At 58.4% G+C, this 25,971-nt stretch overlaps 3 protein-coding genes across 5 annotated transcripts in view; 1 reads left to right on the top strand and 2 right to left on the bottom strand.

Annotated features, from left to right (window-relative positions):
• Window positions 1-10,514, bottom strand: part of MAD1L1 (mitotic arrest deficient 1 like 1) — a 317,349-nt gene extending 306,835 nt beyond the window's left edge. For 2 of the 3 annotated variants that reach the window (XM_049638985.1, XM_049638986.1), the window contains exons 1-5: window positions 10,358-10,514; window positions 8,063-8,225; window positions 4,882-5,022; window positions 2,446-2,625; window positions 47-171 (exon numbers count right to left, since the gene is read on the bottom strand). In XM_049638985.1, the coding sequence (XP_049494942.1) occupies window positions 47-171; window positions 2,446-2,625; window positions 4,882-5,022; window positions 8,063-8,212 (596 nt within the window). In that variant the 5' untranslated portion in view covers window positions 8,213-8,225; window positions 10,358-10,514. The remainder of the gene's footprint in view (window positions 1-46; window positions 172-2,445; window positions 2,626-4,881; window positions 5,023-8,062; window positions 8,226-10,357) is intronic. The other variant, XM_049638987.1, reaches the window with a different exon arrangement.
• Window positions 10,515-11,577: 1,063 nt separating this feature from the next.
• On the bottom strand, window positions 11,578-18,137 carry MRM2 (mitochondrial rRNA methyltransferase 2). The gene is made up of 3 exons (XM_049638992.1): window positions 18,065-18,137; window positions 16,060-16,349; window positions 11,578-12,701 (listed from the first exon to the last, which is right to left on the bottom strand). The coding sequence occupies exons 1-3, from the start codon at window positions 18,070-18,072 to the stop codon at window positions 12,259-12,261; spliced, it is 741 nt and encodes a 246-aa protein (XP_049494949.1). The 5' UTR covers window positions 18,073-18,137; the 3' UTR covers window positions 11,578-12,258.
• NUDT1 (nudix hydrolase 1) overlaps window positions 18,066-25,971 on the top strand; it is a 9,647-nt gene continuing 1,741 nt past the window's right edge. Inside the window, exons 1-2 of the mRNA XM_049638993.1 lie at window positions 18,066-18,234; window positions 19,803-19,970. Coding sequence (XP_049494950.1) covers window positions 18,071-18,234; window positions 19,803-19,970 — 332 coding nt within the window. The 5' untranslated portion in view covers window positions 18,066-18,070. The remainder of the gene's footprint in view (window positions 18,235-19,802; window positions 19,971-25,971) is intronic.

Genomic DNA, 25,971 nt, shown 5'->3' with positions numbered 1-25,971 from the left:
CCCCCCCCCCCCCCCCCCCCCCCCCCCCCCCCCCCCCCCCGCTCACTTGCGCTGCAAGGCCAGCTGCTCCTGGAGCTCCTGCTTCTCAGACTCCAGGCTCTTCACCTGCATCTCCTGGTTCATCACGCTCCACTGCAGCTCCGAGACCTTCCCCTTCAGCGTGCTGATGGTCTGAGAGCAGAGCGGGCGGCCCAGAGCAGCTGAGCGGCTGCGGGCGCACAGAGGCGAGCCGCCCACCCCGCGGCGGCGGGACAAATGCCCCCACGAGAGCCTGCCCCTCCCATCCCCCTCCTGAGGGCAGGGACACAACCTGGGAGGGCATGCCACCCCTCACCCCATCCCTGGCTACGCGGCCTGCCTCGCATTTCCCTCAAGCAAATGGGAAGAGACCGGGTCGTGGTGACGGGCTGCTCCCGAGACCGCCCGGGCCGGGTGACATCTGCCACTCAGGACCCTCGCTCGTTCCTAGCGTGCTTGCATGGCTCTCCCTCCACGCCTGCCCCGGTGTCTCCATCCGAGATGAACCCCCACCATGCCATCATCCCAGCTGAAACACTCCCTGTGAACCACAGCCAAGTCCCTGCCAACAGGTCGGAAACGGGGACTGAGGCCATCCTCAGAAGGCTACAGGAGCCCCACAGAACGGAGGAGCTGCGGGAAGACCATGCAGACCCCGTGCCCTCATCCAGAAACAGGGAGAAAGGAGAGCGGAGGCTGGGGAGGCTGGGGAGGCTGGCGAAAGCAGGGCCTTGGGACTTTCAGGGGCAGAACTTCTGCCCGGCCGTCAGACCACACCCTCACCCGGTGACCTCTAGTGACCATCTGCTGACCGCTCTCCTTCTGTGGCTGTCCCAGGGAAGCCAGCTCAGAGGCGTCCCTGTAAATTAGCCTCCTGGAGCGGAGGATGAGAACCGAGGACCCGCACCAGCGAGGAGGCCCACCCCTGCCCAGGACCCATGTTTGTGGGGGCCCAGGGGCACTGACACAGGCCATCCACGTCCCACACTCCAGCCATCTGCATGGTCTGCTCTGTTACGATGGCGCCTGCCAGCCTGGGAACCCAAGAAAAACGAAGGTACTAAAATACACTGATCTAAGAAGACAGCCTTCGAGAAGTCTTCCCGAACTCCAAACACGCACACCACACACCCGGTGCTGCGCTGGATACGGGACAGATGGCTGGCCGCACGCAGGACGCCGCTGCATGGAGGCCGGGCCGGCAGCAAGAGGACTCCCTGCTGACGGACTTCTCGAACCAGGCACCCCGTAAGAGAGCGCGGTGCGGGAACAGCGACAGCCTCGGTCACCAGGGAGGGCTTTCTCCAAGGAAGTAAAAAGTAACAAACAAAATTCAGCGTCCTCCTTCCTGACTGGCCGAGACCTTTCCCACTTCCGTGGCGGTAGCCTCCCCCCCCATCCGGCTCTGTCCCCCGCCCCCGTGGGCCGCACACCAGCCTCCCGCACGCAGGCCCCGGGGAGCACGCAGGCCCCAGGACACAACTCGGGCAAGCACGCCAAGGGCGACACGGGGACTTGTCTTGAGCCGATCACGGCTCCGCTCCTGCCAGCATCCACATCAGAAGACAGATGTAGGAACAACGTTAACATACTCCCCAGCGTTGCCAAGGCAAAAATAACCTGCCGCTTCCCGAGATCTATCAAGTGGAGACGCACGCAGAGACAGAATACCAACGATCCCGCGCCCCCGCTCCTCCCCCGGCAGCGCTTCATCTCCTTCCTCCCGGCGCCCGCGAGCCGCAGCAACACCGCAAAGGGACAGGGAAGGTCAGGAGAGCCCCGTCTCCACCAGCATCAGCGTCTGGGCTCTGCTTCTGAAATTTATACAACCTTCAACGGGTCGAGGGAATAAGGAGCAGGGCTCGGATGTGCTCTGGCTTCAAAGGCGCTCTCAGATGCTAACAGACCTACTAATCAAAGACATGCAAATCCAGAAGCACCACTCACGTCTCCGGAAGAGACAAAAAAAGGTATCTAGGTATTTCCAGAAGACTTCCAGAAGATCCACGACAGGAAAGGCTACAGGGAAACCAGAACCCTCAACAATGCTGTCAGGACAACACGGCAACTGTCAGCAGAAGCCAGCGACCTCAAACCCCACTCCTAGGAACGCGCCTGAGTGAGCAACTCAGTAGAAACAGAAAGTACACGCCACCTGCCGCGTTTGTACCCCGTACGTACTCATACCAGGACGCACGCACGTAAAACAGTTTTTTACGTGACAAAACACGGGCTAGTCGACCATTAAAAGTCCTAATGACAGAAACTAAGACAACGTTTGACTCATTAACCGAAAACCACGAGTGGAAATGAGGATCTGTATCCGGATTACGACGGACGACGCAGAAACCATCGGCGCAGGAGCGGGAAGGGGACTCTGAGGAGACCGGCCCCGCAGGACGCGGCCGCCCCGGGGCGGGCCCTCACCTCGCCGGCCGCGGCCAGGCCGTCCTCCTTCTCCCGAAGCTTCTGGCCGGCGGCGTCCAGGCTCTGCCGGCACCGCCTGTGGCGCTCCAGCTGCTCCTTCATCCTCTCCTCCGCCTCGGCCTCGCGCTCCTGCAGCTGCCGGATGCGCGTCAGGAGCTCCTGGTTGCGGTCCACCTCGCGCTGCCAGAGCGGGGACAGAAAGCGGGGACAGTGAGCGGGGGCGGGGCGGCCCAGCCCACCCTCCCCGGGGACAGGCGCGGCCATGCCGCACACCCCGCTCCCGCGGCGCACATCACCTCCCGCAGCCCTTCACCCCCGCCACGCGTCTTATGCCGGGAAGGCAGCCGCAGGACCAAGACTCCCTCGCTCTGATGGCCCCGGGGGGGGGGGGGGGGTCCCGAGAGCCAACGGTCGGCCACGGGGAGCTTACCTTCAGCCCCAGAAAGGAAGGGACCACAAAGCGGGCACCTAATGCTGCTGGCCTCTGAGCGCTCCCCAGGAAGGGGAGCCGCGCAAGCCCCCCGCAAGGTCCGCCAGCACCCCCAAGGCAAGTGCTCACCCCAGGGCTCTCCAGCCCAGCACCACGGGGGAGCAACACGAAAGTGGGGACACAGCCTGGTCAAGGGACACACGGGAATAAGGAGCTACAAGCGTGGCCTCCGAACAGCCAGGGGACCCTTCTGCCACGGAAGCACGCCACAGAGCAGGGTGCGGCATCTCTGTTCGGGCTGCCAGTCCCAAGTGCACACAGGGCGGTCCGTGCAGGTCCCCAGACCTCAGACACCAACCGGAGTCTCACCATCTAGAGGCTCCAGAGTCCCACCCACTGCCAAACTGGCATCCCTGAAAACCCACGACACGTGTCCCAGACAAAGAAACCACGTGAGAGCCGCTCGCTCAGGCGGTCCAGGTCCCACGCAGCCGCATCTGCGGGTGGGAAGGGAGAGGCCTCTCAGAGAGAGAGGCCACGCTCAGCGAGGGCCCGGGGTTAAGCGCAGCCGGCATCCTTGGACTTCCCCAAGACAAAACTTCCACCGACCCTGCCACGATGCCCTACCCATTCCAACATATCCTAAGCACCTGTAAGGTGCCACAGCCCGTGCTGGACCCTGGAGACCCAGAGCAGCCAGGAGGCCCTGTCCTTGACAGACTTACAGCCCAGGAAAATTCCAGGAGCTGCACACCCCGTGCCTTCTGCCTGAGAGCCAGGCGGTAACACCAACACCACAATTCCTACCATCTCGGGGCCCCTGGTGCCACCTCCACACCCCTAATAAGGCACTTCGTTACCACGGCCTTCCCCTGTCCCTCCCAGGACGACCCTGAGCAGCAGCTAACACCACACGTTAAGAGAGAGACCCCCTCAGAGCGGCACCAGCACAATGCCAAGGCCACGGCACCCACTCGCAGCCCGTGTTTCCGGGCTACTGGGCCCACGCGGCACACCGTGGCCAGAAGCCTGCGTACCAGGTCGAACACATCAGATTAGCATCACGCCCTCGAAGACATCAGCTATTTTTACAGGACTAGGAAAGCATGCAGATATGCTACGTAAGGCAAGAACGGGGCCAGACATCCACCCCTGGGAAAGCGTGGGCAGGTCAGAGACTTTCCGGTCCAATGCTTTGCTGGAGTCTGGCAGCATTTCCACAAATCATCAGCACTTATTAAAAAACCCTGGTGAAGTGCTGTTGATCAAAGCAAAGGAAGCAAGGGATTCACGCCCTAAGTAAAAACCTAGCACCTTCTCTAGGTAACACGCTTTCCCAGCCTGCCCTGGGTAAGCCGGGGACAACAGGAAGTACCCCCAGGCTGGAGGTCTTTTTTTTTTTTCTTTTAATTTTTAATTTATTTTTTAGAGAGAGAGAGAGACACACACACAGAGTGCGAGCGGGGGGCAGAGAGAGAGGGAGACAGAGAATCTGAAGCAGGCTCCAGGCTCCAGGCTCCGAACTGTCAGCACAGAGCCCAACGCGGGGCCCGAACCCACGAACCGTGAGATCACGGCCCGAGCGGAAGTCGGCGCTTAACCGACCAAGCCACCCAGGCGCCCCTGGAGGTCTCTGCTCTGGGCCCTGTAACCACGTGAGCAAGACTGGTCCAGCCTGGACCTGAGACCTCCATGCAACCCAGTGACTTTCCAAGCCTGTCGCCCCGTGGCACCTGGTATTTCTGCTGGATTTACACCCCAATTCTTGGCAGGGGTGGGGAGAACGGGCAGCCCCGCAGAGAGGAACGCCCACCGGCACCTCGCCAGGCAGACGGCAGGCAGTCCTCCCCCGTGCGCTGCCCCCTCAAGGACGTCGAGCACAGTCACTCTGTGGCCTCAGGAGGGAGAACAGCTTGGCTCCCAGCCGGGAGGGTCACCCGCCCGGCGGCCCAGCAGGCACCGTGCACAGCGCCCTACGCCGGGCCTGGCCGCCCGCTCGCACCCACCTCGTAGCGCCTGGCGCTGGTGCTGGCCGCCCGCTCCAGCTCCACTCGCGCTCTCTTGTGGCTCAGCTCCATCTGCGTCTTCTCCCGCTCCACCTGGACGACCTGGGACTGGGAGCGGATCCGCTCGGCTCGCTCCTCCAGCTGAGCAGGTCACACCCGAGGGAGAGAGAACCCTCAGCAGCCGCGCCGAACCGCTGGGGGCTCGCCTGACACTCGCACGCTGACGCCTGCTCCCAGCAGGGCCCGTACTCGGCCTCGGGGGAGAAGGACGGATGCCCGGTCTTTTGTTGGAAAACGGGTACATGGAGCCAGTGAACAGAGAGGAGACAATAACAGGAAGAGAAGGACCTATTTTTTTTTTTTCCATTTCTTTTAGCATTTATTTCTTTTTGAGGGAGAGAGAGAAAGAGAGAGAGAGAGAGACAGAGCGTGAGCAGGGGAGGGGCACAGAGAGAGGGAGACAGAATCCGAAGCAGGCTCCACGCTCCGAGCTGTCAGCACAGAGCCCGTCGCGGGGCTAGAACCCACGGACCGTGAGATCGTGACCTGAACCGAAGTCGGATGTTCAACCGACTGAGCCCCCCAGGTGCCCAAGAATGATATGTTTTAATAAGGCGGTGTGTATGCTTGTTTTAGAGGAAAGAGCATATTAGTTTCCTACTGCTGTGCAGCAACTCACAACAAACTTAGCAGCTAAAACCCCACGTTAGCCACCGTCAGGCTCTGTGGGCAGAAGGCCAGGTCGTGCGATCAGGCTGTCACAGGCTAAAATCAACACCCAGTGGCCACGCTCCAACCTCATCTGGACCATGAGATCCTCTCCCACACTCACATGGCTGGAGGACCGAGGTCCCGTTTCCTTGCTATCAGCCCCGGGCTGCTGTCAGCCCCTGGAGACCACCCACATTCCCTGCCACGTGGCCCCTGGCCACCTCCAAAGCCAACAAAGGAGAATCCCCCATATGTGGAATCCCTCTCCTGCTCTGTCTCTGACTTCTCGATCTGATCTAGTGACCTAGGTTTAAAAGGCTCATCTGAGTAAGTCAGGCCCAGCATCATAAGGTCAACTGACTGAAGTTCTTAACTGTGTTGGCAAAATCCCGCCGCCACAATACCTAGCGTTTAAGTGGGAGAAAGTGTGGCCCACCTGGGGCCGGGAATTCGGGAGCCGTCTTACAAGTACACCCACCACAGAGGGTAGGCACATAAAGGTGAGGTCAAGCCTTGAAGGGCCTCGGAGGACACGTCAGTTTCGCAGACCCACTGACTGTCAGGGTCTCTGGCTCACGTGGACTAGAGCCTGACCTCCAAGAATGCCTGGTAGCACAGCAGCTCCAGAGCACGAGAAAGAAACGCAGAATCTCAGGCTGCGCCCCACAGATGCCAAATCAGAACCTTCCCCTTAAACATATCAGGTATTCATGTGCACACTGAAGCGTTACGGCGAGTGGTTCCCAGTTCCACCAGGGATGCTTGGCAACGTCTGGAGACGCTGTCGACCGTCAAAAGACGGGCAAGCGGTACGTGTTCGCTACCGGCATCCCGCGGGCAGAGGCCAGGGATGTCGCTCAACACCCCGCAAGGCGCAAGCCTGTCCTGCAGAACAAAGAACCACCCACCCCAAAACGTCAGCCATACCACGGATGAGAAATCCCAGGCTAGGGGAAAGGTATCTTCTCTACCCACCCCCCCACCCACCGTCTCTCGGGGCTCAAGTCCACACTTCACTCCTCTGACACTTTCTCTCACTTCCACTCCCACCCGTTCAAGTGGGGGAGTTCCGAAGTGCACCTCCCGTCAGACTCACTGGCCTTCCCAGCCTCACTCTGTGCCTGCAGCTAGGGCTCCCAGCTCCCGTGGGCACCACTGCACAGGGACCAGGAGTCCCAGAGAAACAGACCCATGGACATATCTTCCTGAAACATCGACTGCACGTGAAGGAAACTAACTGAAACATGTTTATGTCGAAACCAACACTGACATGTAGCAGAGCGACTGTAAACACTTTCCCACGGAAACAAGAGGTTTAAAAAAAGGGCAGGGGGCCCGGAATGGTAGTCAAAGCACTGATTTCCAGGCTCCCCCCAGACCTGTAGGTTCTCAGTTCCCTCATCTGCCATCAGGGGGCAGCTTGGTAGGGCAGAAAACCACTGACGGATGTCCCGGGCCAGCTCAGGACCAGGTCAGGGCCCGGGCAGCCTATGGCCGCAACACTCTAACCAGCTCGCTCTGGCCACGGCACCCGCCTACGGGGTCCCGCAGACTGAGGAAGCCCTCCACAGCACTAGCTTACTGAAAGGCTGGCCTCTGAATTTCTAGATTCTATAGTTCCGACAGGTTGGCCAAAAGTTGCCAGACATTTGCATCAACAAAATTGTAACACTTGTGTAGACCAAACCTGCTAACTTCTTATTTTGCCAGTGAGCAAGACTCAAACAAACAAACAAAAAGCACAATTGCCACCAGCGTTTCCAAAAAATGCTTTAACGCCAAAAACAAATGTAAAAGATTCAATTTCAGAATGAAAACCGGTCCTTGCCAAAAAATGGCAGTGAGCAGCAACTCAGCCCACAAACAAACAGAAATCGTTCAATTACTCAGCAAACGAATGCACACAAACACACCAGCATGTGTTTGACCAGATGCTGCCTGGGCCTCCCTGGGGCTCCCGGGCTCCATCAGGGGCCGTTTCCCTGGGATGGCTCAGGCCGCACAGCTCAGGGGAGCTGCTGGACGCCGACAGTGCAGAGGGGCGGGGGCCAGGCCCAGGCGCAGACGCCACCCCCTGCTGGTGCGGGCCCAGTGATCCCTGCCCCCGTGAGACTGACCCCACAACTCTGTGGAACCTCAAGTCCTCCAGAAGATCTGACCCCTTTATCACGGTGTATGGTCAGTGTTGCAAGGAAGTGAAATAAAGGAAATACGACTGTTTTTATCACAAAACTGTAAAAGCCACATCACAGCAGAGTGAAGCCAAGATCTGCAAACGCCCCCCACCCCCACCCCCCACAGTGGTCTGAGACCAGGGCACACCCAATCTTTCTCTTTCTTGGAGACCCTTCCCGACCCGGGGACCGGGGACCCGGGTGCTCCCCGGCACAGGCCCCACCTAAGGCGTGTGTCTTCCCACCTGGAGCCCCGGAGCCCCTCCCGTGGAGCCCCTCCCGCCGGGGGCGCTCACCTGCATGCTCTCCTGGTACTGCATCTGCAGAGAGCCCTGGGCGGAGGTGGGAGCATCCAGTCCAGATCCTGCCTCCACCCGCTGAGAAATGAAGTTGTTCAAAGACCTCAGGGTGGACAGCACCGTGGTGTTCTCCCCCAGGTCGTCCATGGCCACCTGGCTTCTGCAGGAAGACAGGGAGGGCCCACGGTGAGCGTCTGCAAGCACCATTAGCTGCACCAGCACCGGCTTGGTTGGGGGGGGGGGGGGGGGGGGGGGGCGGGGGCGCCTCTGGGCAGCCCCGCCCTCCCGACGCTCACAGTGCTCACAGCACTCCCGAGCCCATAACCACATTTCCAGGGCCAAGCGGGAGCCCACACTGCCACTTGACCAGAGAAGAAATAGAGGCGTCAGAAGACCACGCCGCTGAGCCGCTGTCACAGTGCTGACCTGCACACCAGCGACGGACAGACGGCTCCCAGAAAAAGATGCCCAGCAGTCCCACAGCACATGGCCCCGTCAACACAAAAGACCCAGCCTCTGGGAACGAGGAACAAAGCAGGCCGCAGTGGCGATGGCTGGCAACCCCAGCGACGCTAACCGTAATCACCGCTAACGATGACCTTAAGAGGCATTGCTAGTTTCGACCAAAAAGAAACATACGTGACGCTGAGCACTGAGCCTTCTCGAGCCTCGGTTTCCTCATCTGTAAACTGAGGACCAGGAAAGCCTCTTTGCAAAGCTGCCGTGAGGATGACAGTGCCTGTCCTAAGTTTCCAGAAGGCAGGGGTGAGTCATGCCAGATCCTCACTCGGCCTGGAACTTCTCACAGGACACCTCAGACTTCACAACGGGCGAACTAGGTGTTTGCACACGTGTGAGACGTGAGAAAGCGAGGCTTCAGAAGCTACAGAATGGACCGGATCCCAGGCCCGCCTGGCTCTCAGGTCCAGTTTGTGCTCCACGAGCCAACGCGTGAACAAGACCAAGGAGCCGCATCCCCGAGAGCAAGGGACTGTGGCTTCACGCGGCCGGCCCGCCCCCCATCCACCAGCGGGCACAGGTGTGGACTGCTACAGGTGCCCACCGTGTCCCCTTCGGGAAACAGGCTGGCTCGCAGCGACTTCCCCCAGGTACCAGACTGAAAATGTCTCCCCGCCAACACCCCAGCGGAAGAGACTGAGAAATCTTAGTTTGGTTGTGAGTTTCCTGTACGAGAACCTTGGCCCTCTGCACACAGAGCCCTTCTCCTGTGCAGGCCATGTGTCCGCCCCTGGACAACACGGCTGTCCTCGCCAACTCTCAATCGCACTGGGAGGGAAAAGGGGACTGCAAGAGCAAGGCAAGCGCTCAGTGCTGACAGTGGCGGCAGACAGCTGAGCTCTTCTCTGGAAGCAAACCCTTAGGTCTGCCAAGGTCAGCCCCGGGCCATCCTCTCCATCCCCCCAGGAGAAACTGAGCCGGTAGGTCCCGTGCAAGAACGGATGCCTGGGATGCACTGGAACCAAGGGAACACACGCGTTGTCAACTGCCTGTAACTGGGCCACTACACGAGGCACGCGATCAGGCAGCAGCCTCCATTCCATCCCCTTTATCCCACAGACTCCACACCCCCAGGCTGCGCGCCGCCTGTCACCTGCCCTTCTCGGCCAGGACACCGCCCGGGGGGACCTTCGGCGCAAACTCCAGGCACACGTGCGTCGCCCCCCGCCCGCCCTGGCCTCCGGGGCGTTCAGGGGCTGCAGCGCGCTCCGCTAGAAGAGGCGCGGGTGACAGCACGCGGGCCGGTGCAGCTTCCCAGCCAGACGCTGGGTGGGGGTAAGCCCCGCCCCTAGACGCCACCGCCAGGGACCCCGTCCGGACCCCGGCCCGTGTTCGCACCTCAGCCCCAGCTCCTAAGACCCCGGCTCCCGCTCCCAGCACCTCGGCTCCGAGGACCCCGGTCCCGACTCGCACCCGAGCCCCAGCTCCGAGGACCCCGGCTCCGAGGACCCCGGTCCCGGCTCGCATCCCGGCACCGGGGACGCCAGCTCCCAGGACCTCGGCCCCGCTCTCACCCCGATCCCCGTTCCCAGGACCCCCGCTCCGACGACGCCGACCCCTCTCCGAGGCCCCCGCTCCCGGCTCGCACCCCGGCCCCCCGCTCCCTAGACCCCGGCTTCGGGTAGCACCCCGGCCGGGCTCCGAAGACCGAGCGCGGGAGGGGGGCAGGAGGGAGGAGACCAGTGGGCAGGGAGAGGGGGCGCCACCCGCGCCCAACCTGGCTCCTCGACCCCGCCCGAAGCCCACCCGGGACCCTGAGGCCCCGCCGCTCACCTCAGCTAGCCCGCCGCTCGCCTCGGCCGCCGCTCAGATCTCCCTCCTCTGCGCCCGCGCCCGCGTATCGCGAGAAGTGCCGCCGCGCTCTCGCGAGACCTGGACAGGGCCGGCCGTAAATCCCGGAATCCGAGCACCAGCGGGGCCGGGGACCTCCGCCTGCTCCCCAGAGCGGTCCGCTCCCTTGACACCGCCCTGGCAGGACTCGCACCAAAGGCCGGCCCGCGGGACTGTCTGGGTGCCAGTCTTCCCGCGCGGGACGGGCCTCCGCTGTGGCGGTGGCCTCGCACCGTATTGTGTGGAATAGCACGGCCCAACGGTGGCCTCTTCGGGACAAACTTGCTGGCTCTGACAACTCCCAAAATTTCGTTACGGTATTAGCTTGAATATGTTTTTAGTTTCCACAGGGTCCACTGGAAAGGCAAAATACTCTGCTTCTAGGCTACCCTCCCAGCGCCCTGTGAGCTCCCATAGCCAGCGATCATCGTCCAGTAACACAGGTCTCGCTCCCTCCTGAACCTCGTCCTCCAGGCTCCCACCCCACCCTGGACCGAGCGCCCTAGGGTCTGCACCGCGCTCGGGAGGGTCTGCATCGTACCCAGCGTCTACACCACGCCCCCTAGGGTCTGCACCTCCGCCACCTCTGATCTGCCCAGTGCTCCAAGGATCGGCACCTCTTCCCCGGTCCCGCCCCATCCCCGGATCAGCACCCCGCGCAAGAAATGCGGTGGGGAGGAGCCCTGAGGAAGTGGAGGGATTTTCCCGTCCTAATTGACTACAACCAAAAGTAAAATGAAAAAAGGTTAAACCAAGCCTGCAGCCCGCTTCAGAGCGCTGGACTGCACCCTGGGGGACTGATGGAGATTGTGGGGTTCCCTATCTACCCAGGCTCTCCCTCAGCTCCACCCTCGGGATTTAATCAGGGTTATAGTCCATACACTCTTATTAAGGGATGAGCACCCCTGCAGGAAATGGCTTTTTTTCTTAAATGTTTATTTTTGAGAGAGAGAGAGAGAGACAGAGCATGAGCGAGGGGAGGGGCAGAAAGAGAGGGAGACACAGAATCCCAAGCAGGATCCAGGCTCTGAGCTGTCAGCACAGAGCCCAACCCGGGGCTGGAACTTAAGAACCGGGAGATCTGACCTGAGCTGAAGTTGGATGCTTTAACCGACTGAGCCACCCAGGCGCCCCCCCCCCCTTTTTTTTTAATGACAAACAGCTTTGAAAAAAACAATTTTTATAGAAACAAACTTCAAAGCATGGAAATCCCCTAAATAAATACAATCTACATTGTTTTATAAAGCTGCATCAAGTTCCTGGAAGAGAATAAAAGGAAATACAGCACTCCACGTGGCTGCTTGCTTTGGCAATTCCAGTCTTAGGGGCCGGGAGTATTACAGCAAGGTGGATTTCCAGCAACAAAACAAGCACACCACCCCCTGCAAAACTCACATGAAATGTCTTCCCTAACTGCCCCCGGTTCTGGTTGCTTGAAAGTATTAATTTCCACACCATTCACCAGAGAGATGGAAATTAACCCCCAGGTCGAAATTTCAGATTTTCATTCGCATTCGCTACACTGTATAACCACAGCCTGGGTGGTGCCTTCTGGGAGCAATGGTGGAAACTCTGTTACAAGCGAACAGCCTGTTGAGTCCAGTGTTACATCAAGGTTTCTCCCTCCCACTGTCTTTTCATCCTTCCTCTGCACCTAAGATCACTTAGGGACTATTTTTCATCATATATCGTGACCAGTGAATACACTGTGGTTCAAAGAAAGGTCCCACCCTCGTCCTGCCAGCCACGTCCCGGATCAAGCTCTGACCCCTCCAGCCACACTCCAGGAAAGAGCTCAGACCACACTTGCAGTGAACGAGGGCCACATATGGCAGAGGCAGCCCTCAGTCCTCCACAGGCCCCTTCGCTCTTTGGTACTGTGTGGCCAAGAGGTACACCTCTGAAGATTCCTTCCTGCTGGCTCTAGGCTTCACAGTCCTGGTGTTCTGGAACTGCTCGGCCAGTCTCTTCTGTAACCCAAGGCTTTGACTTCCAGCCCACGTTTTGCAGAGGAACGTTCCGCCGGGGTGCAGAACATCTGGAGCCACGTCCAGAAGGGACGAGCACAGGCTAATGAGCCTGTCGTGATCCAGGCTCCGGATCCCTGTGGCATTGGGTGCCATGTCACTCAGAATGACATCTGCTCTCCCGCCAGGAAGCAGCTCTCGGACTCTCTGGATGGTTCTGGGGTCAGTCACGTCAGCGGGGGACAGAAAAGTTGCCCCCTCCAGGGGGAATATGTGGAGAAGGTCTACCCCAAGCACAAAGCCCACAGGAGCACTGGGATCTAAGGGAGACAGAGTATGTTATTTATTTACAGCCTGAATCTTCCCTCAGAAATACAAACAGAAAAATAAAAGTAAAAAGTCAGGACCAACGTAAAGAGCGAACACGCCAAGAGGCGGACACGGGCCTTTCCCCACTTGTATCCATCCCAAACACACACATGGCAGGGGTGACAGTCCCCACTCTCCACACAAGGAAGCTAACTGAGGCCCAGAGAAGAGAAGTGCCTGTCCCGGGGCAGGCACCTGACCCCAACTCTGACTTCACCTCCCTTCCAGAGGCCAGCTCTCTGTGAAAGGGGGATCTCCGAGTGGGCTTTCTGACAAACTGAACCAATGACACATGAGTGCATACAGCACCTCCGGGTTAACTCAGCACTTCCGTTAGCTTAATCCAATTTCTTGTGATGCAGAAACTACTAGAAGCAAGCCGAGAAGTGGGGAAGACAAGGTACAGGAACCGATCCCTCGACCAGGTGTGAGTGGTACCAGCTGGGCAGTAGAGGCCATTGTCTCACCTGGAACAGGGCCTCGGGCCAGCACGACTGCTGTCCCCGCCCCACGCTGAGGAGAGCCCTTCTCCCCAGTCCCCCGGGCATGAGGGGAGGGTGCCGTCACAATCTGCTAGTGCAGACCGCCTAGCAAAGAGGCTGTCCCACGGCGGTGGAACGTGGGTCTTACTTCTAGCTAAGGACTAGAAGTCCAACCATTTTGAAGAGTGCATTTTTCAAAGGAGAAAACTCTCATGTTCAGCCCTGGAAAGTAGGCCATCTCACACCTCACGGCATGTACCTGACTCCCGTTAACATCCCAGGCGTCATAACCTCGGGAAGGGGCCACTAGAGGCAAATACTTTGGGTGCATCTGTACACGTTCTGGCAGGAAAAGAAACCGGACATTCTACCCACAGCCTTTGCTTCGGCCGCTGCTTCCTAGGAGTCAAACCTGGCCGTGCTCCTCCTTCCCCTGAGGAGCAGTTATACAGGGACAGGAGCCATTAAAATCCGTTGTTAGAGGGGCGCCTGGGTGGCTCAGTCGGTTAAGTGTCCGACTTCGGCTCAGGTCGTGATCTCACGGTCCGTGAGTTCGAGCCCCGCATCGGGCTCTGTGCTGACCGCTCAGAGCCTAGAGCCTGTTTCAGATTCTGTGTCTCCCTCTCTCTGACCCTCCCCCATTCATGCTCTGTCTCTCTCTGTCTCAAAAATAAATAAACGTTGGGGCGCCTGGGTGGCGCAGTCGGTTAAGCGTCCAACTTCAGCCAGGTCACGATCTCGCGGTCCGTGAGTTCGAGCCCCGCGTCAGGCTCTGGGCTGATGGCTCGGAGCCTGGAGCCTGTTTCCGATTCTGTGTCTCCCTCTCTCTCTGCCCCTACCCCGTTCATGCTCTGTCTCTCTCTGTCCCAGGAATGAATAAAAAACGTTGAAAAAAAAAATTAAAAAAAAAAATATAATAAATAAATAAATAAATAAACGTTAAAAATTAAAAAAAAAAAAAATCCGTTGTTAGTGACGAATGGATACAGAAATTGTGCTTTATATACACAATGGAACACTATGTGGCAATGAGAAAGAATGAAATATGGCCCTTTGTAGCAATGTGGATAAAACTGGAGAGTGTTATGCTAATTGAAATAAGTCATACAGAGAAAGTCAGATACCATATGTTTTCACTCTTATGTGGATCCTGGGAAACTTAACAGAAGTCCATGAGGGAGGGGAAGGGGAAAAAAAAAAAAAAAGGTTAGAGAGGGAGAGACCCAAAGCATAAGAGACTCTTAAAAACTGAGAACAAACTGAGGGTTGATGGGGGGTGGGAGGGAGCGGAGGGTGGGTGATGGGTATTGAGGAGGGCACCTTTTGGGATGAGCACTGGGTGTTGTATGGAAACCAATTTGACAACAAATTTGACATAAAAAAAAAAAAAAGATGCACTTTTAAATACATTACAAGGAACCACAACATCTTAGTTATCTCTAAATAAATAAATAAACGTAAGATAAAAAATAAAAATAAAATAAAATCTGTTGTTAGGTCTGTGGGCAGGCTCAGTGGTAGGAAAACGAACAGAGGTCTCGGACAGAAATCCCTTCACTTAGGTGATATTTGAGTTAAAAAAAAAACTGTAACCTGTTCTAGGGCCCCTGGCGGCATCCCACACCCAGTAACGGGGCTGGTTCTTTGTCCTGAACCCAGGGAACAGCACTCCCAGCCCGTGCATTCAGAAGCCCGCCAAACCCCTCCGAACCTCATTCTTCACTAGGAAAATGGGCACAAGGTCCGCACCCCAGGTGTCTGAGATTTCTGTGAGCCGGCACATATGTCATGTAATGCCAGCGATTCTGGTCCGTTCCGACTTTACGACAGGAAACACAAAGGGTAGGGATGCTCACCACGGCTCGTGCAGCTGACAAGGGCCCCGAGGGCAACACCGGAGCCCAGCAGGAGGCTGGCTCAACAGCACAGGTCTACACGAGCGTTTACAAGGACGCCAGGGCTTTCCACACTGAGGGTATTGGTTTCTCCCGACTGATCAGGGGAACCTTATTAAAATAGAAACGTTTTCTTTTTTTTTTCTTTTTTACAAAATCCTAAAATATAAAATAGGTAAAAGCTGACTCCCTCAGGTTGAGCCAGAGGGGAGAACCTTGAGCAGCCCCCAGCAGGGCCTCCAGGAGACCCAGGGCTTCAAAGACCAGGACCTGGAAAACTCTGGCGTTGACTGAGCTGTGCAGGCATGGGAAAATGTCAATAGATCAGTAAGTGGGGGGTGGGAAGAAGCCCTCCATTAAGGCTCCAAATCAGTAAGAAGAATGTGATTTACTATCGTTTTTGAAAAAGGAAACATGGGGCGCCTGGGTGGCTCAGTCGGTTAGGCGTCCGACTTTGGCTCGGGTCATGATCTCGCGGCTCGTGAGTTTGAGCCCCACATCAGGCTCTGTGCTGACAGCCTGGAGCCTGCTTCGGATTCTGTGTCTCCCTCTCTCTCAGCTCCTCCTCTGCTCACGCTCTCTCTGTCTCTCAAAAATAAATAAATGTAAAAAAAATATATATTAAAAAAACATTAAAAAAAAAAAGAAAAAGGAAACATACACGTGTAGTCACGTGTGCAAAAACAACTTCGGGAAGGGGGCTCTCCGACACATTCACGCACACACGGACGTGGTGACGTGAGGCGCTTTTAGTCTCCGTCGTAGCTTTCCACCCGGTCTCCCGCTGTCAACACGTCAGCGTCCCGTTTTCCTCATCAGCCCCTACACCAGCCACTCCGAAGAACGTGTCGTCACAAAGCGGCTTGGCCACCTCCCCTGGTGGAGGGCAGCTGGCCCGCGCCCGCACGCTCGGGGGTGGCCAGGGGCCCTACCTGCGCCCGTGGCGTTGACCCTCCGCACGGCCACCTGGCTCCACGCCCCGGGAGCCGCCCCACAGTCTAAGACCCGGAGGCCGGGCCGCAGGATCTGGTGCCTGTCGTTCACCTCCAAAAGCTTGAAGGCACTTCGGCACCGGTAACTCTCCACCTTCGCTGCCTTCACAAACGGGTCCCTCAAATGACGTGTCAGCCACAGGTGCTCAGCAGCGGTCCGACCCTTGGAGTGGCTCCCAGAGGTGTGAAACCTTTGCCGCCGAAGGGACGCACGTACCAGCTTCAAGGACCTGAGAAAGAAAAGGGAGCAAACAAGTAGACATCACACAGGCGGGGTCCCTGGTTCAACCCACGTGTTTTTAGAGAAGGGCCCGGAGGCCCAAACGGGGAGGAAACTTGACAAGGCGACGCGGCCAGAGAGCGGGTGTGATGGCCTGCACTGAGTCCCTCCCCAAATGGGTGTGTTGAAGTGCTAACCCCAGAAACCTCAAAACAGAAGTGGTCTTTAAAATTTTTTTTTTCAACGTTTATTTATTTTTGGGACAGAGAGAGACAGAGCATGAATGGGGGAGGGACAGAGAGAGAGGGAGACACAGAATCGGAAACAGGCTCCAGGCTCCGAGCCATCAGCCCAGAGCCTGACGCGGGGCTCGAACTCACGGACCGTGAGATCGTGACCTGGCTGAAGTCGGACGCTTAACCGACTGCGCCACCCAGGCGCCCCCAGAAGTGGTCTTTAAAGAGGTAAGTACAAATGAGGCTATACAGGCGGGCCCCGACCCGACTGGCGTCTTCATCAGAGACAGTTGGGACACAGGTGCGCAGGAAAGACCACGTGAGGCCACGGGCAGAAGGCAGCCGTGTGCAGGTCGAGGAGAGAGGCCCCACGAGAAAGGGCGGGCCCTGCAGCACCGTGATCCGGGTCTGCGGCCTCAGCCTGCGTTTGTGTTGGTCTACGCCTGGCCTGCAGCGGCCCAAGTGCACGAACACGGCAGGCGAACTCCTGGCGAAGAAGCGGGGGGCCCTCGGGAAAATTTTCTTCAGAAGGAAAACGCAAAGGTCAACCAAAGCTTTTCCGGTTCTGTTTAACAGGCCTGAAGATGTTGACAAAGCAATCTTCTTTCTTACCCGGGACAACTTGTCCCCGGGCTCTGCGGGACTGGGATGAGGGCCCCGGGGGCAGACCCCACCTTCCTCGGCGCCTCGGCACAGCGGCCAACACAGGGCCGCCAGGCCCATCTCCTAACAACTGCACTCGGCCTGAAGAACGAGTTCCAAGTCTCTTTGGCAAAGTCAGGGTCTGAACGGTTTGCCGCGGGCCGGGAGCTCTCCACAACCCCCTCACTCAACTCTCAGAACAACCCTACAAAGTAAGTTCTGCATCCGTGTTCCTCAAGGGAAGACCCGGACATCTTCACCACCAGGGCGCACGGCCAAAGGCCCTTCAACAACCCAAGCGTGCGGTCAAGATCCGGACACAGTAACTCGGTGATGGCTGCCTGCGCAAAGCCCCCCCGGGGTCTCTCGGAAGGAGCACAGAGCCATCCTGGGCACCAGAACCAACGGGGCCGGTTGGGGGAAGGCCGGAAACGGGGTCACCCAGGCCCTGTCCTCCAGCGCCGGCCCACACCTAGAGTTCGGCCACACGGGCCATTGGTGCCTCTCCAGTGCCGTGCCACAGCCATCAGGCCCGCCCCCGCAGCGCCCCTCCCCTGCGCCCTCCAGCTGCAGCACCCCTTCACCTGCGCCCTACGCTCTCCGTAGCCCTCCACGCTCTCTGCCCGCCCGCCGCTCCTCGGAAGCCGTCCGGGCTACTGACTTCGGGCCGGAAGTCCTCCCCTAGCCGTTTCGCCGGGAATGACCGCGTCTCTGCGCCCCTTCCCCGCGGACGAACCTGGGACGCGCCCCCGGCCCCTCCTCCTCCCGCACGCATGCAGCAGGCGCCCTCATAAACGCCGACTGAGCGCACGACCTCGCCCGGCACCCAGCTCACAGCCCCACTCACCGAGCCATGGGCGCCGATCCGCCCCTGTCCCCCGCGCCGGAAGTGCCGGCCTCGCTTCCGGCCCGAGGCCACGCCCCCCCCGGCTTCCGCGGCTCCCTTGTTCAGAAAGCGCGCGCGATCCGGGGTCTGAGGACAGAGACCGGGGAGCCTGGGAGCGGAACCCGGGTCAGGTGAGCAGGGGAGAGGGGAGGGGGCCGGGAGCGGAGCCCGGGTCCTGCGAGCGGGGGAGGGGGGGGGGACCAGGGACGGGGTTGGCGGGGAGCCGGGGAGAGGGGAGAGGGGTGCGGGACCAGGGGGTGGGGGGCCAGGTGAGCAGAGGTCGGAGGAGAGGGATCCGGGACCAGGGCCTGAGCCTGGTGTTCTGTGGATCCGATCTTTCAAAACCCTGGTGAGGGACCTCGGTGTACCGACCACTTGACTCGGAGACCACATGCCCGGGCCTTTTGCAGCCTCCCAGCCGCTGACGTTCGGAGGGGCCCTCTGAGGACCCTCTAATTGTGGTCCCAAGCCGCTTGCTCCAGGACCCAGGAGACAACTGAACTTCAAAAGCCCGTTAGACCCAGATTGGGGTCTTCCCCAAGTTTGACGTTGGGTCAGACTGAGCCTCTTCGAGCTGCAGTTTCTTGATCTGAAAATGGGAGAAAGCAAGTCTTAGCTCACAAAGTTCTTGGGTCTACTAAATAGAATGACTTTTTAAAAGAGGTATACAGCCAGTGCTTAATAAGTGATAGCTGACACTCCTGGTATCTTCCTCACCACCACAAGTCACTCAGGAAGCCAGGGCTCTGGGCATGAACCAGTCAGCATCACGACAGAGGACACAGGCAGACAGGTAGGCTCGGCCACAGAGACCCACTTTGGCCAGACCTACCCCCAAAACCAGGACCCAGCTGTAGCTCCCTTTTCTCAGACATTGTGGCTTCCCACGAGGATCCCTGCTCCTGGATCCTGCTTCTCATCCGGTGTGGTCCCCAGGGTAAGAGACTTGTGAACGGTGGCCCCAGGCTGGGACAGGGATGGATGCACAGAGGGTCCTGGTCCTCCCCCATGTGTCCAGCAGCAACCCAGGCATCACCCTTGGAGTTTTCCTCTGGACCACGCACACCTGTTTGAGCGGGAGGGGCCCTTGTGGCTCCAGTGCCAGAGCCCAGAGCAGCAACAGTTGTGAGCAGATTATGAACTGTCGCAGGAGGGAGGACCAGCCAGCCCTCGCTGGGCGGGCTCTCTGCCAGGAGCCAGGAGCTCCTCGGGACTCTATAGCTCTGTGGTGAAGTGTGGAAGGCATATCCCGGCAGGCCAGAAGAAGGCCCCACTGATGAAAAGGCCAAGGCCAAAAGCCTGACCCGAGAACCATCGGCTAACCCGCCTGGTTGTGTTGGGGCCACAGAGGGTGGACTGCCCACGGGCTGGACACGGGGGCAAAAACAGCCCTGTGCTGAGGAGGGGGAAGGGTTGACATGGCCCTTTCCTAACCTGCTCCAGCAGCCCTGGCAATCCCAAGGCCTGGACACGGGTGCCACTGGATTCGGAGGGCCAGGCCTCTTTCTACTCTGGAAGCTCGCTTGTTCGGTTTCCATCTGGCATGAGGCGAGCCTCCCGTGGCAGGGCTGGGAGGTTACCACCAGGCAGATTCCCCCCTGCCTTCCACAGCACATTCCCATCTCACCGGGCCCCTGGCCTCATCCACACTCCGCGTGCACCCGGGTCAAGCTGACCCAGCCTTCTTGCCTTCCTCAAGGGGTCCCCGGGGGACCATGGGCGCCTCCAGGCTCTACACATTGGTGCTGGTGCTGCAGCCTCCGCGAGTTCTCCTGGGCATGAAGAAACGAGGCTTCGGGGCCGGCCGGTGGAATGGCTTCGGAGGCAAAGTTCAAGGAGGAGAGAGCATCGAGGACGGGGCCAAGAGGTGAGGGAGGGGTGGGCCTGACCACAGAACCAGCTCCCAAGGGTGACAGCCTACAGCTCCTTATGGAGCTCTTGGGTCTCAGTTTCTTCATCCCAAAAATGGGAATAACGATGACACTTCCTGCCTCTCGGGAGTGTGGAGATTGAGGATGTAACCATACAGGATTTGGACCAGTGGGGAGTGCCCAGGGCACGTGAGCTGTTGCCGGGGGCGCGGGAGTGGCTTTCAGGACACATTTGGGAAGCCGCTGTGGCGCGGCGACTTCTGGCTGGTCAGTCGTTTGCTTTCCTCGTGCGTTCAGGGAGCTGATGACCAGCTTTTCTGTCTGAGCCTTTTCACACACAGTCTCCGTTAGTCCTCGGCACAGCCTGCCTCACGCGGGCAGGAACCAGAGCCCAGAGCGGTTGACGGCTTGTCTGAGATCACACAGCTCTCCGACATCAGTCCCCTTGCCCTCCCTTGTCCTCACGTGTGGAACAAATGAGCCTGTGTGTGTGCAAACATCACAAAGCGCTCCGCAAACCTTCGCTACTACTGACGGCATTCTGAAGGAAGTCAGCAACCTTAATTAAGGCCGCTTTCCCCGGGGAAGAGACCAGATCCCCACATGCATACTAATGAGGCTTCTGGAAAGGAAGTCAGCTGCAGGCTCCGCAGCCCGATGGTTCTCAAGTTTGGAGTTTTTTAAACATCACAACCCACATAAGAGATGTTTACGTTGTGATACAACAATGCTCTTACCACACGAAAGAACGCGCTCACGTAGTCCCGCTAACATAGTTCCTATCCTTCGGGCTTTTTTAATTGCTGGTCACAGTCCACCAAGTTGACTTCATGGTGCACGACTGGGCCAAGTCCTGGGTTTGAACGGCCGCGGGTATGATGTCCTTGGCGTGCACCTCCCCCTCCTAGGCATGGGACCCAGCGTGCTGCCGCCTGTGGTCATTTGTTTGGGCAAGCGCGAGGCAGTGTGGCCAGGCTGCCCTGAGAGCACACGGCGGGGGCACAGGCCGGTCTGCTGAGACTCGGGTCCCCTGAGCCTCGCTACCCGTGGAACGTGGACAGAAACAGGTGGAAGCCAGCGCCCCCCCCCCCCCCCGCCCCACCTAAGTCAAGCTCAGTGTCAGGACACAGGGAACAGGTCCCGACCGCCCCCCTGTGGGGCTCCGATCTAGTCTGGTTGCCGGGCTCACAGGGACGTGTGCAGAGAGCGGGTCTAGCGGGCACCCAGCGGTGCGGGGCATCCAGAATAAAGAGAGGGCAGATGACTGGGCACAAAGGAGAACTCCCAAAGGACTTGGTGTCCGGTCTGGTCCGAGCAGGTGGAAGGCAGGAACGAGGCATCCGAAGAAGCACCGAGGGCCAGAGGGCGGGGCTGTGCAGAGGCATGTGGCGGGGACCGCGGGGGGCTTCCCTTCAGCCCCCTGCCGTCCTGGTGGTCAGGAGCCTCCAGGCCCCCCGATTTCTTAGGACCTTTCCTTCTTGTCCTCTCGCTGTTAGCATTTCCTGAATGAGACACACCCGTGAGAAACCAGCAGTCACCCCAGAGCCTCAGTACTGAGTGTGACGGCTGCCTTCCCACAGAGCAGGCTTGAGGTCGGGCAGGAAACGAGCTTCCTCAGGATGGGAAGCATGTGGCCTCTACCCCCCAGATACAACTAGCACCCATCTGGGTCTGCCTCCCTCTGCCGCCGCGTCCAGACCACCCCTCCCCACCTGGACAGGTGCTCTGCCTCCTACCTGGCCTCCCTGCTCTGCCCTTGCCCCCCTGGGTCCATTCTCCACTCAGCCCCTGGGCAACCTGCCCGAAACCGGGTCAGGGTCTCTCTCGTTCATGTGTGAAGTCCCTTTATTTATTTGTTTCCTTTTACTTAACTTTAGAGAGAGCGCAAGCGGGGGAAGGGCACAGGGAGAGAGAGAATCCCAAGCAGGCTCCACACTCCACACGGAGCCAGACTCGGGGCTCGAACCCACAACCGTGAGATCGTGACCTGAGCCGAAAGCCACCCACAGCCTCCCAGGCGCCCCGTGAAGTCCCTGTAATAGCACCCAGTGCTGTTAAACCGAACCTCCGGTTTCACCCGTGGAGCCCCCTCGTGGCCCAGCTTCACGCCGCTCCAGCCGCTGCCCCTCACCCTCCCAGCTGTCGCCCACCCCACTCTTCCTGGCTCCTCACCTGGCTGACCCCCCGCAAAGTCTCCGTGAGCCCAGGACCGGAGACGTCGCACACACTTGTCCCGAAGTCCACGTGCACCCGTCTTCACCAGGGGACGTTTAAGGGATGGGCCCATCGTGTGGCCAGCACGTGGCCCAAGACATGGAAAGGGCCGCCTGCACGCCGGCCTCCTCACGGCTGAGGACTCCGCCTGTTCTAAAGCATCACGTAAGTGCGGCCACACGGGTGCGCCATCTGGTGTCTGCCCCCCCACTCAGGTCTTTTGCCCTTGTTTTTAAACGGGGCTGCCTGTCTTCGAGATTTGCAGTTCCTTATACATTTGACGTCTTTATTGATTTTCTGCTTGAAGTGTCCAGCCAGGACGGTGGATTCATCCGCTTCTCCGTGCGGTTCCATTCATTTTTGCCTCCCGTAGCTTGACTCTCATCAGGTGCATACGTATTAAGCATCCTATCGAGGAGAAGTGGTCCCTCCCGCAGGACGGAATCCCCTTTATTCCTGCCGACACTTGCTGCTTTGAAGTCAGCTCTAAAACCCGTACAGATACTCCTTTCTTCCTTTGACTAGTGTTAGCCTGGTGTGTTTCTCTGCGTTTACTTTCAATCTGCGTTTTTTCATCTTTATCATTGTATACTTTGTGCTTTTAATCTTTCTGTGCAACGTGGGCTCCGTGCGGACAGCACCGGCTGGTCTTGTCTCCAGATCCACTCTGACGATCTTTCTTTCGCCGGAGCCCGTGGACCGCTGACGTTCCAAGCGGTGGCTGGTACACAGATGGGTTCATATCCACCAGATTCGGTAGTTTTCTGTTTGTCACCCTTGTCCTCTGTTCCTGGCTTTGTCTTCCACCCCTTTTCTCCATTCTGCGGTTTTTGTTGTTTTTTTTTCAACGTTTTTTATTTATTTTTGGGACAGAGAGAGACAGAGCATGAACGGGGGAGGGGCAGAGAGAGAGGGAGACACAGAATCGGAAACAGGCTCCAGGCTCCGAGCCATCAGCCCAGAGCCTGACGCGGGGCTCGAACTCACGGACCGCGAGATCGTGACCTGGCTGAAGTCGGACGCTTAACCGACTGCGCCACCCAGGCGCCCCATTCTGCGGTTTTAATTGGGCACTTAAAGGATTCCATTTTCTCCCCTTTTTAGAAGGTCAGCTATACTTCTTTAATGTTTAGTTCACACCTCAAAGTTTGCAATACGCATTTGTACACGATCCAAGTGCACTTTCAAATAACACTGCCCCCCCCCCCTTGGGTGGTCTGCGGGCCTCTTGACAACAATCCTGATTCCAACACCCAACCCTGGGTGCTCACTGTTCACCTTACACATGTGCACGCACACATGGGGCACACCAACGCGGTCGCCAATAACCTCAAACAAACCCTTACCCACTCAATCGGTCGAGAATAAAAACCAGAATGGTTTTATCTTGCCTTGGCTCACTCCTTCAGTCCTCTCGCTTTCTTCGTGCAGATCCAAGGTTCCGCCATTGCCCTTTTCTCCAAAGACCTCGCTTTCGTGTTTGTTAGGAGGCTGGTAATGGGGCCCCTCAATTATTGTTTGAGAAAATCTTTATTTCCCCTTCCTCTTGATGGGAAGTAAAGCACAGAATCCTAGGTTGGTGTGTTTTCTGTCAACACTAAGTATTTCGCTCCCTCCCTCTCTGCTCGCTCGGTTTCTGGGGAGTCAGATTTGACTCTCATCCTGGTTTCTCTGTGGCCAAGTGATTTTGTCCTCTGGCTTTAAGATCTTTTCCTTTTCTTTGATTTATTACACTCTGAAGGAAACGTGCCTGCAGGTAGTTTTCTGGTGTCTGTCTCGCTTAGAGTCCTCGGAGCTCCTGGGATCTGTGGTTCGGCGTCTGACATCAGTTTGCGGAAATTCCCAGTGACTACCGGAGTCACTGCTGTTCTCCTGCCGGTGTTCCCGTCGCACGTGGGCCACACCTTTCCTGGCTGTCCCACACCCGACATTCTGTTCTGTGTTGTCCCATCTTTGTTCTCTTTGCTGTTTGGTCCTCAGACCCAGTGGGCTGCAGTGTCCTGAAGTTCGCGGGTCCCCCTCGGCCACACCCAGTCTGCTAGTGTCCTCCCTGGGGCTTGTCTTTTCATTCGTGATGATGTTTCCATGAGTAGAAGTTTCATTTTAGTGCGATCTTTGCCTATCCCAGGCTGGAGACCTTCTCCTAAGTTTTTCTTCTGGAACGTTCAGGAGTGTTAGATCTTCATCTGGAATGGAGTTTGGGGTAAGATGTAGGGCAGAGGGTCGAGACTCATCCGTCAAGACATCCAGCTGACACAGCATTACTGAAGAGACCTGCAGTCCCCTGTCGTAATCGCAGGGCAGATATGAGATGGCCTGACCTCCGTTTCCTGTCGCGCTGTCCCCAGTGCCGCACGAAGGGCACCTGGGGGTCTGGGGGCCCTCAGAGTCAGGTTTGGGCCGTAGGCGGGTGCAGCGTCCCATCTCTGGACCCCAGCAAGGCCCCAGGGCACGGTGTTCAGAGCGACCCAGAACAGCAGCGGCCAAAGCAGAGCCCCAGGACCGCGGGGCCCCCGCGCCCACCCAGACGCTCGGCCGCTGCTGTCTTGTGTAACGCGTTCCTCATCCTGCTGTCTGCCATCTGGGGACCTGAGTGTCACACGCACGATCCGACACTTTAGCAAAACCGAGGCTGTCGTCCCCGCTAATTACCCCAGCCCGTGAAATGAAGTTATCGATACTTCGTGCACTGCTGTGTATTCAGGGAAGACGAACCAAAACTAGTCAAAACATCAACCACCAGGTGAAGTTTTTAAAACCCTGACCCACCGGCCTGCTGCCAGGGCAGTGGGGGAGGCCCGGCGGATGCCAGAGCCTTTAGCTGGGGAGCCACCTGCACCCCCCAAGTGAAGACATTCATTTTTTTAGGTCAAGTCTAATTTTAAGCACGTCCCTGAACAAATTCCAGCTTTCAGAGCCTCAGTCGGCCTCGTCTACAGCGGCAGCAAATGGGCGATTCCCCAGCAGACCTTACCGGGAGCTCAGGGTGGACTTCCCGCTGAGGAAGGCATCTGCTCACATCAGACGGTTTGGACCCAGCGTGTGTGTGTGTTTAACGAGCAAAGTGGTTTCCCTGGCTTCGTACAGGCACAGGAGGTACTTACGTATCGTGTTCCTAACACAACTTGGAGCGCAAAGCCAAAAAAACCTGTGCCTACTTACAACTGTAAACGGTCAGGCGTTCTGTAACGGAATGCTTACAGAAACGAATACATCCAGAGCAGTAGGGAAGCCAGGCTGTAAGGGAGCAAAAGACCGAGTTCCCTGGCCGCTGCAGCGAGCACCCAGGGGTTCCCTGGGGTCCCGCGCACAGTGCTTCCAGAGGACACCGAGGGAACCAGAATGGGGGGGGGGGGCGGAGCCGTTGGCCAGGGCCAGACCGGAGAGGTATGGGGCGCACACGCGGAGACGCCCACCTCGGGGTCTCGCGCGGGACGCACGGACAGCAGTTCCTACTCCGCCACCCACACCGGGTGGGAAACTGCTGGAACTCCTCGAGGGGCGGGGCGCCACGCCGGCCTTGCGTGGGAAGCGCGGGTCCGAGCGCGTGACGCGTCTGCAGTGGTGTAAACCGGTGTGTGAAGGAGAAGGCCCGGGAGAAACGCACTGAGGCGGCAGTGAGGGTTCTCTCTGCTGACGCGTCCGCCCAGGGTCTGCCAGGTCGTCCGCGGCGAACGTGACACTTGAGCAGTGAATACTTTGAAACAGAAGCGGCGTCGGGTTCTGCTGGTGGCCGGGCACAGTGCTCCGGGGGGGGGGGGGGGGGGGGGGGGGGGGGGGGGG

The sequence above is a fragment of the Panthera uncia genome, chromosome E3, assembly GCF_023721935.1.
Source record: "Panthera uncia isolate 11264 chromosome E3, Puncia_PCG_1.0, whole genome shotgun sequence".
Classification (NCBI taxonomy): domain Eukaryota; kingdom Metazoa; phylum Chordata; class Mammalia; order Carnivora; family Felidae; genus Panthera; species Panthera uncia.
The sequence above is the reverse complement of the archived record's forward strand: the minus strand, read 5'-3'. Positions and strand labels throughout refer to the sequence as shown.

Coding starts and splice junctions, on each gene's coding strand:
- MRM2 (XM_049638992.1), bottom strand. Junction 12,702..16,059: donor GGTCAACGCCACGGGCGCAG/GTAGGGCCCCTG, acceptor TGTCTCCCTTAG/ATCCCAGTGCTCCTGTGGGC.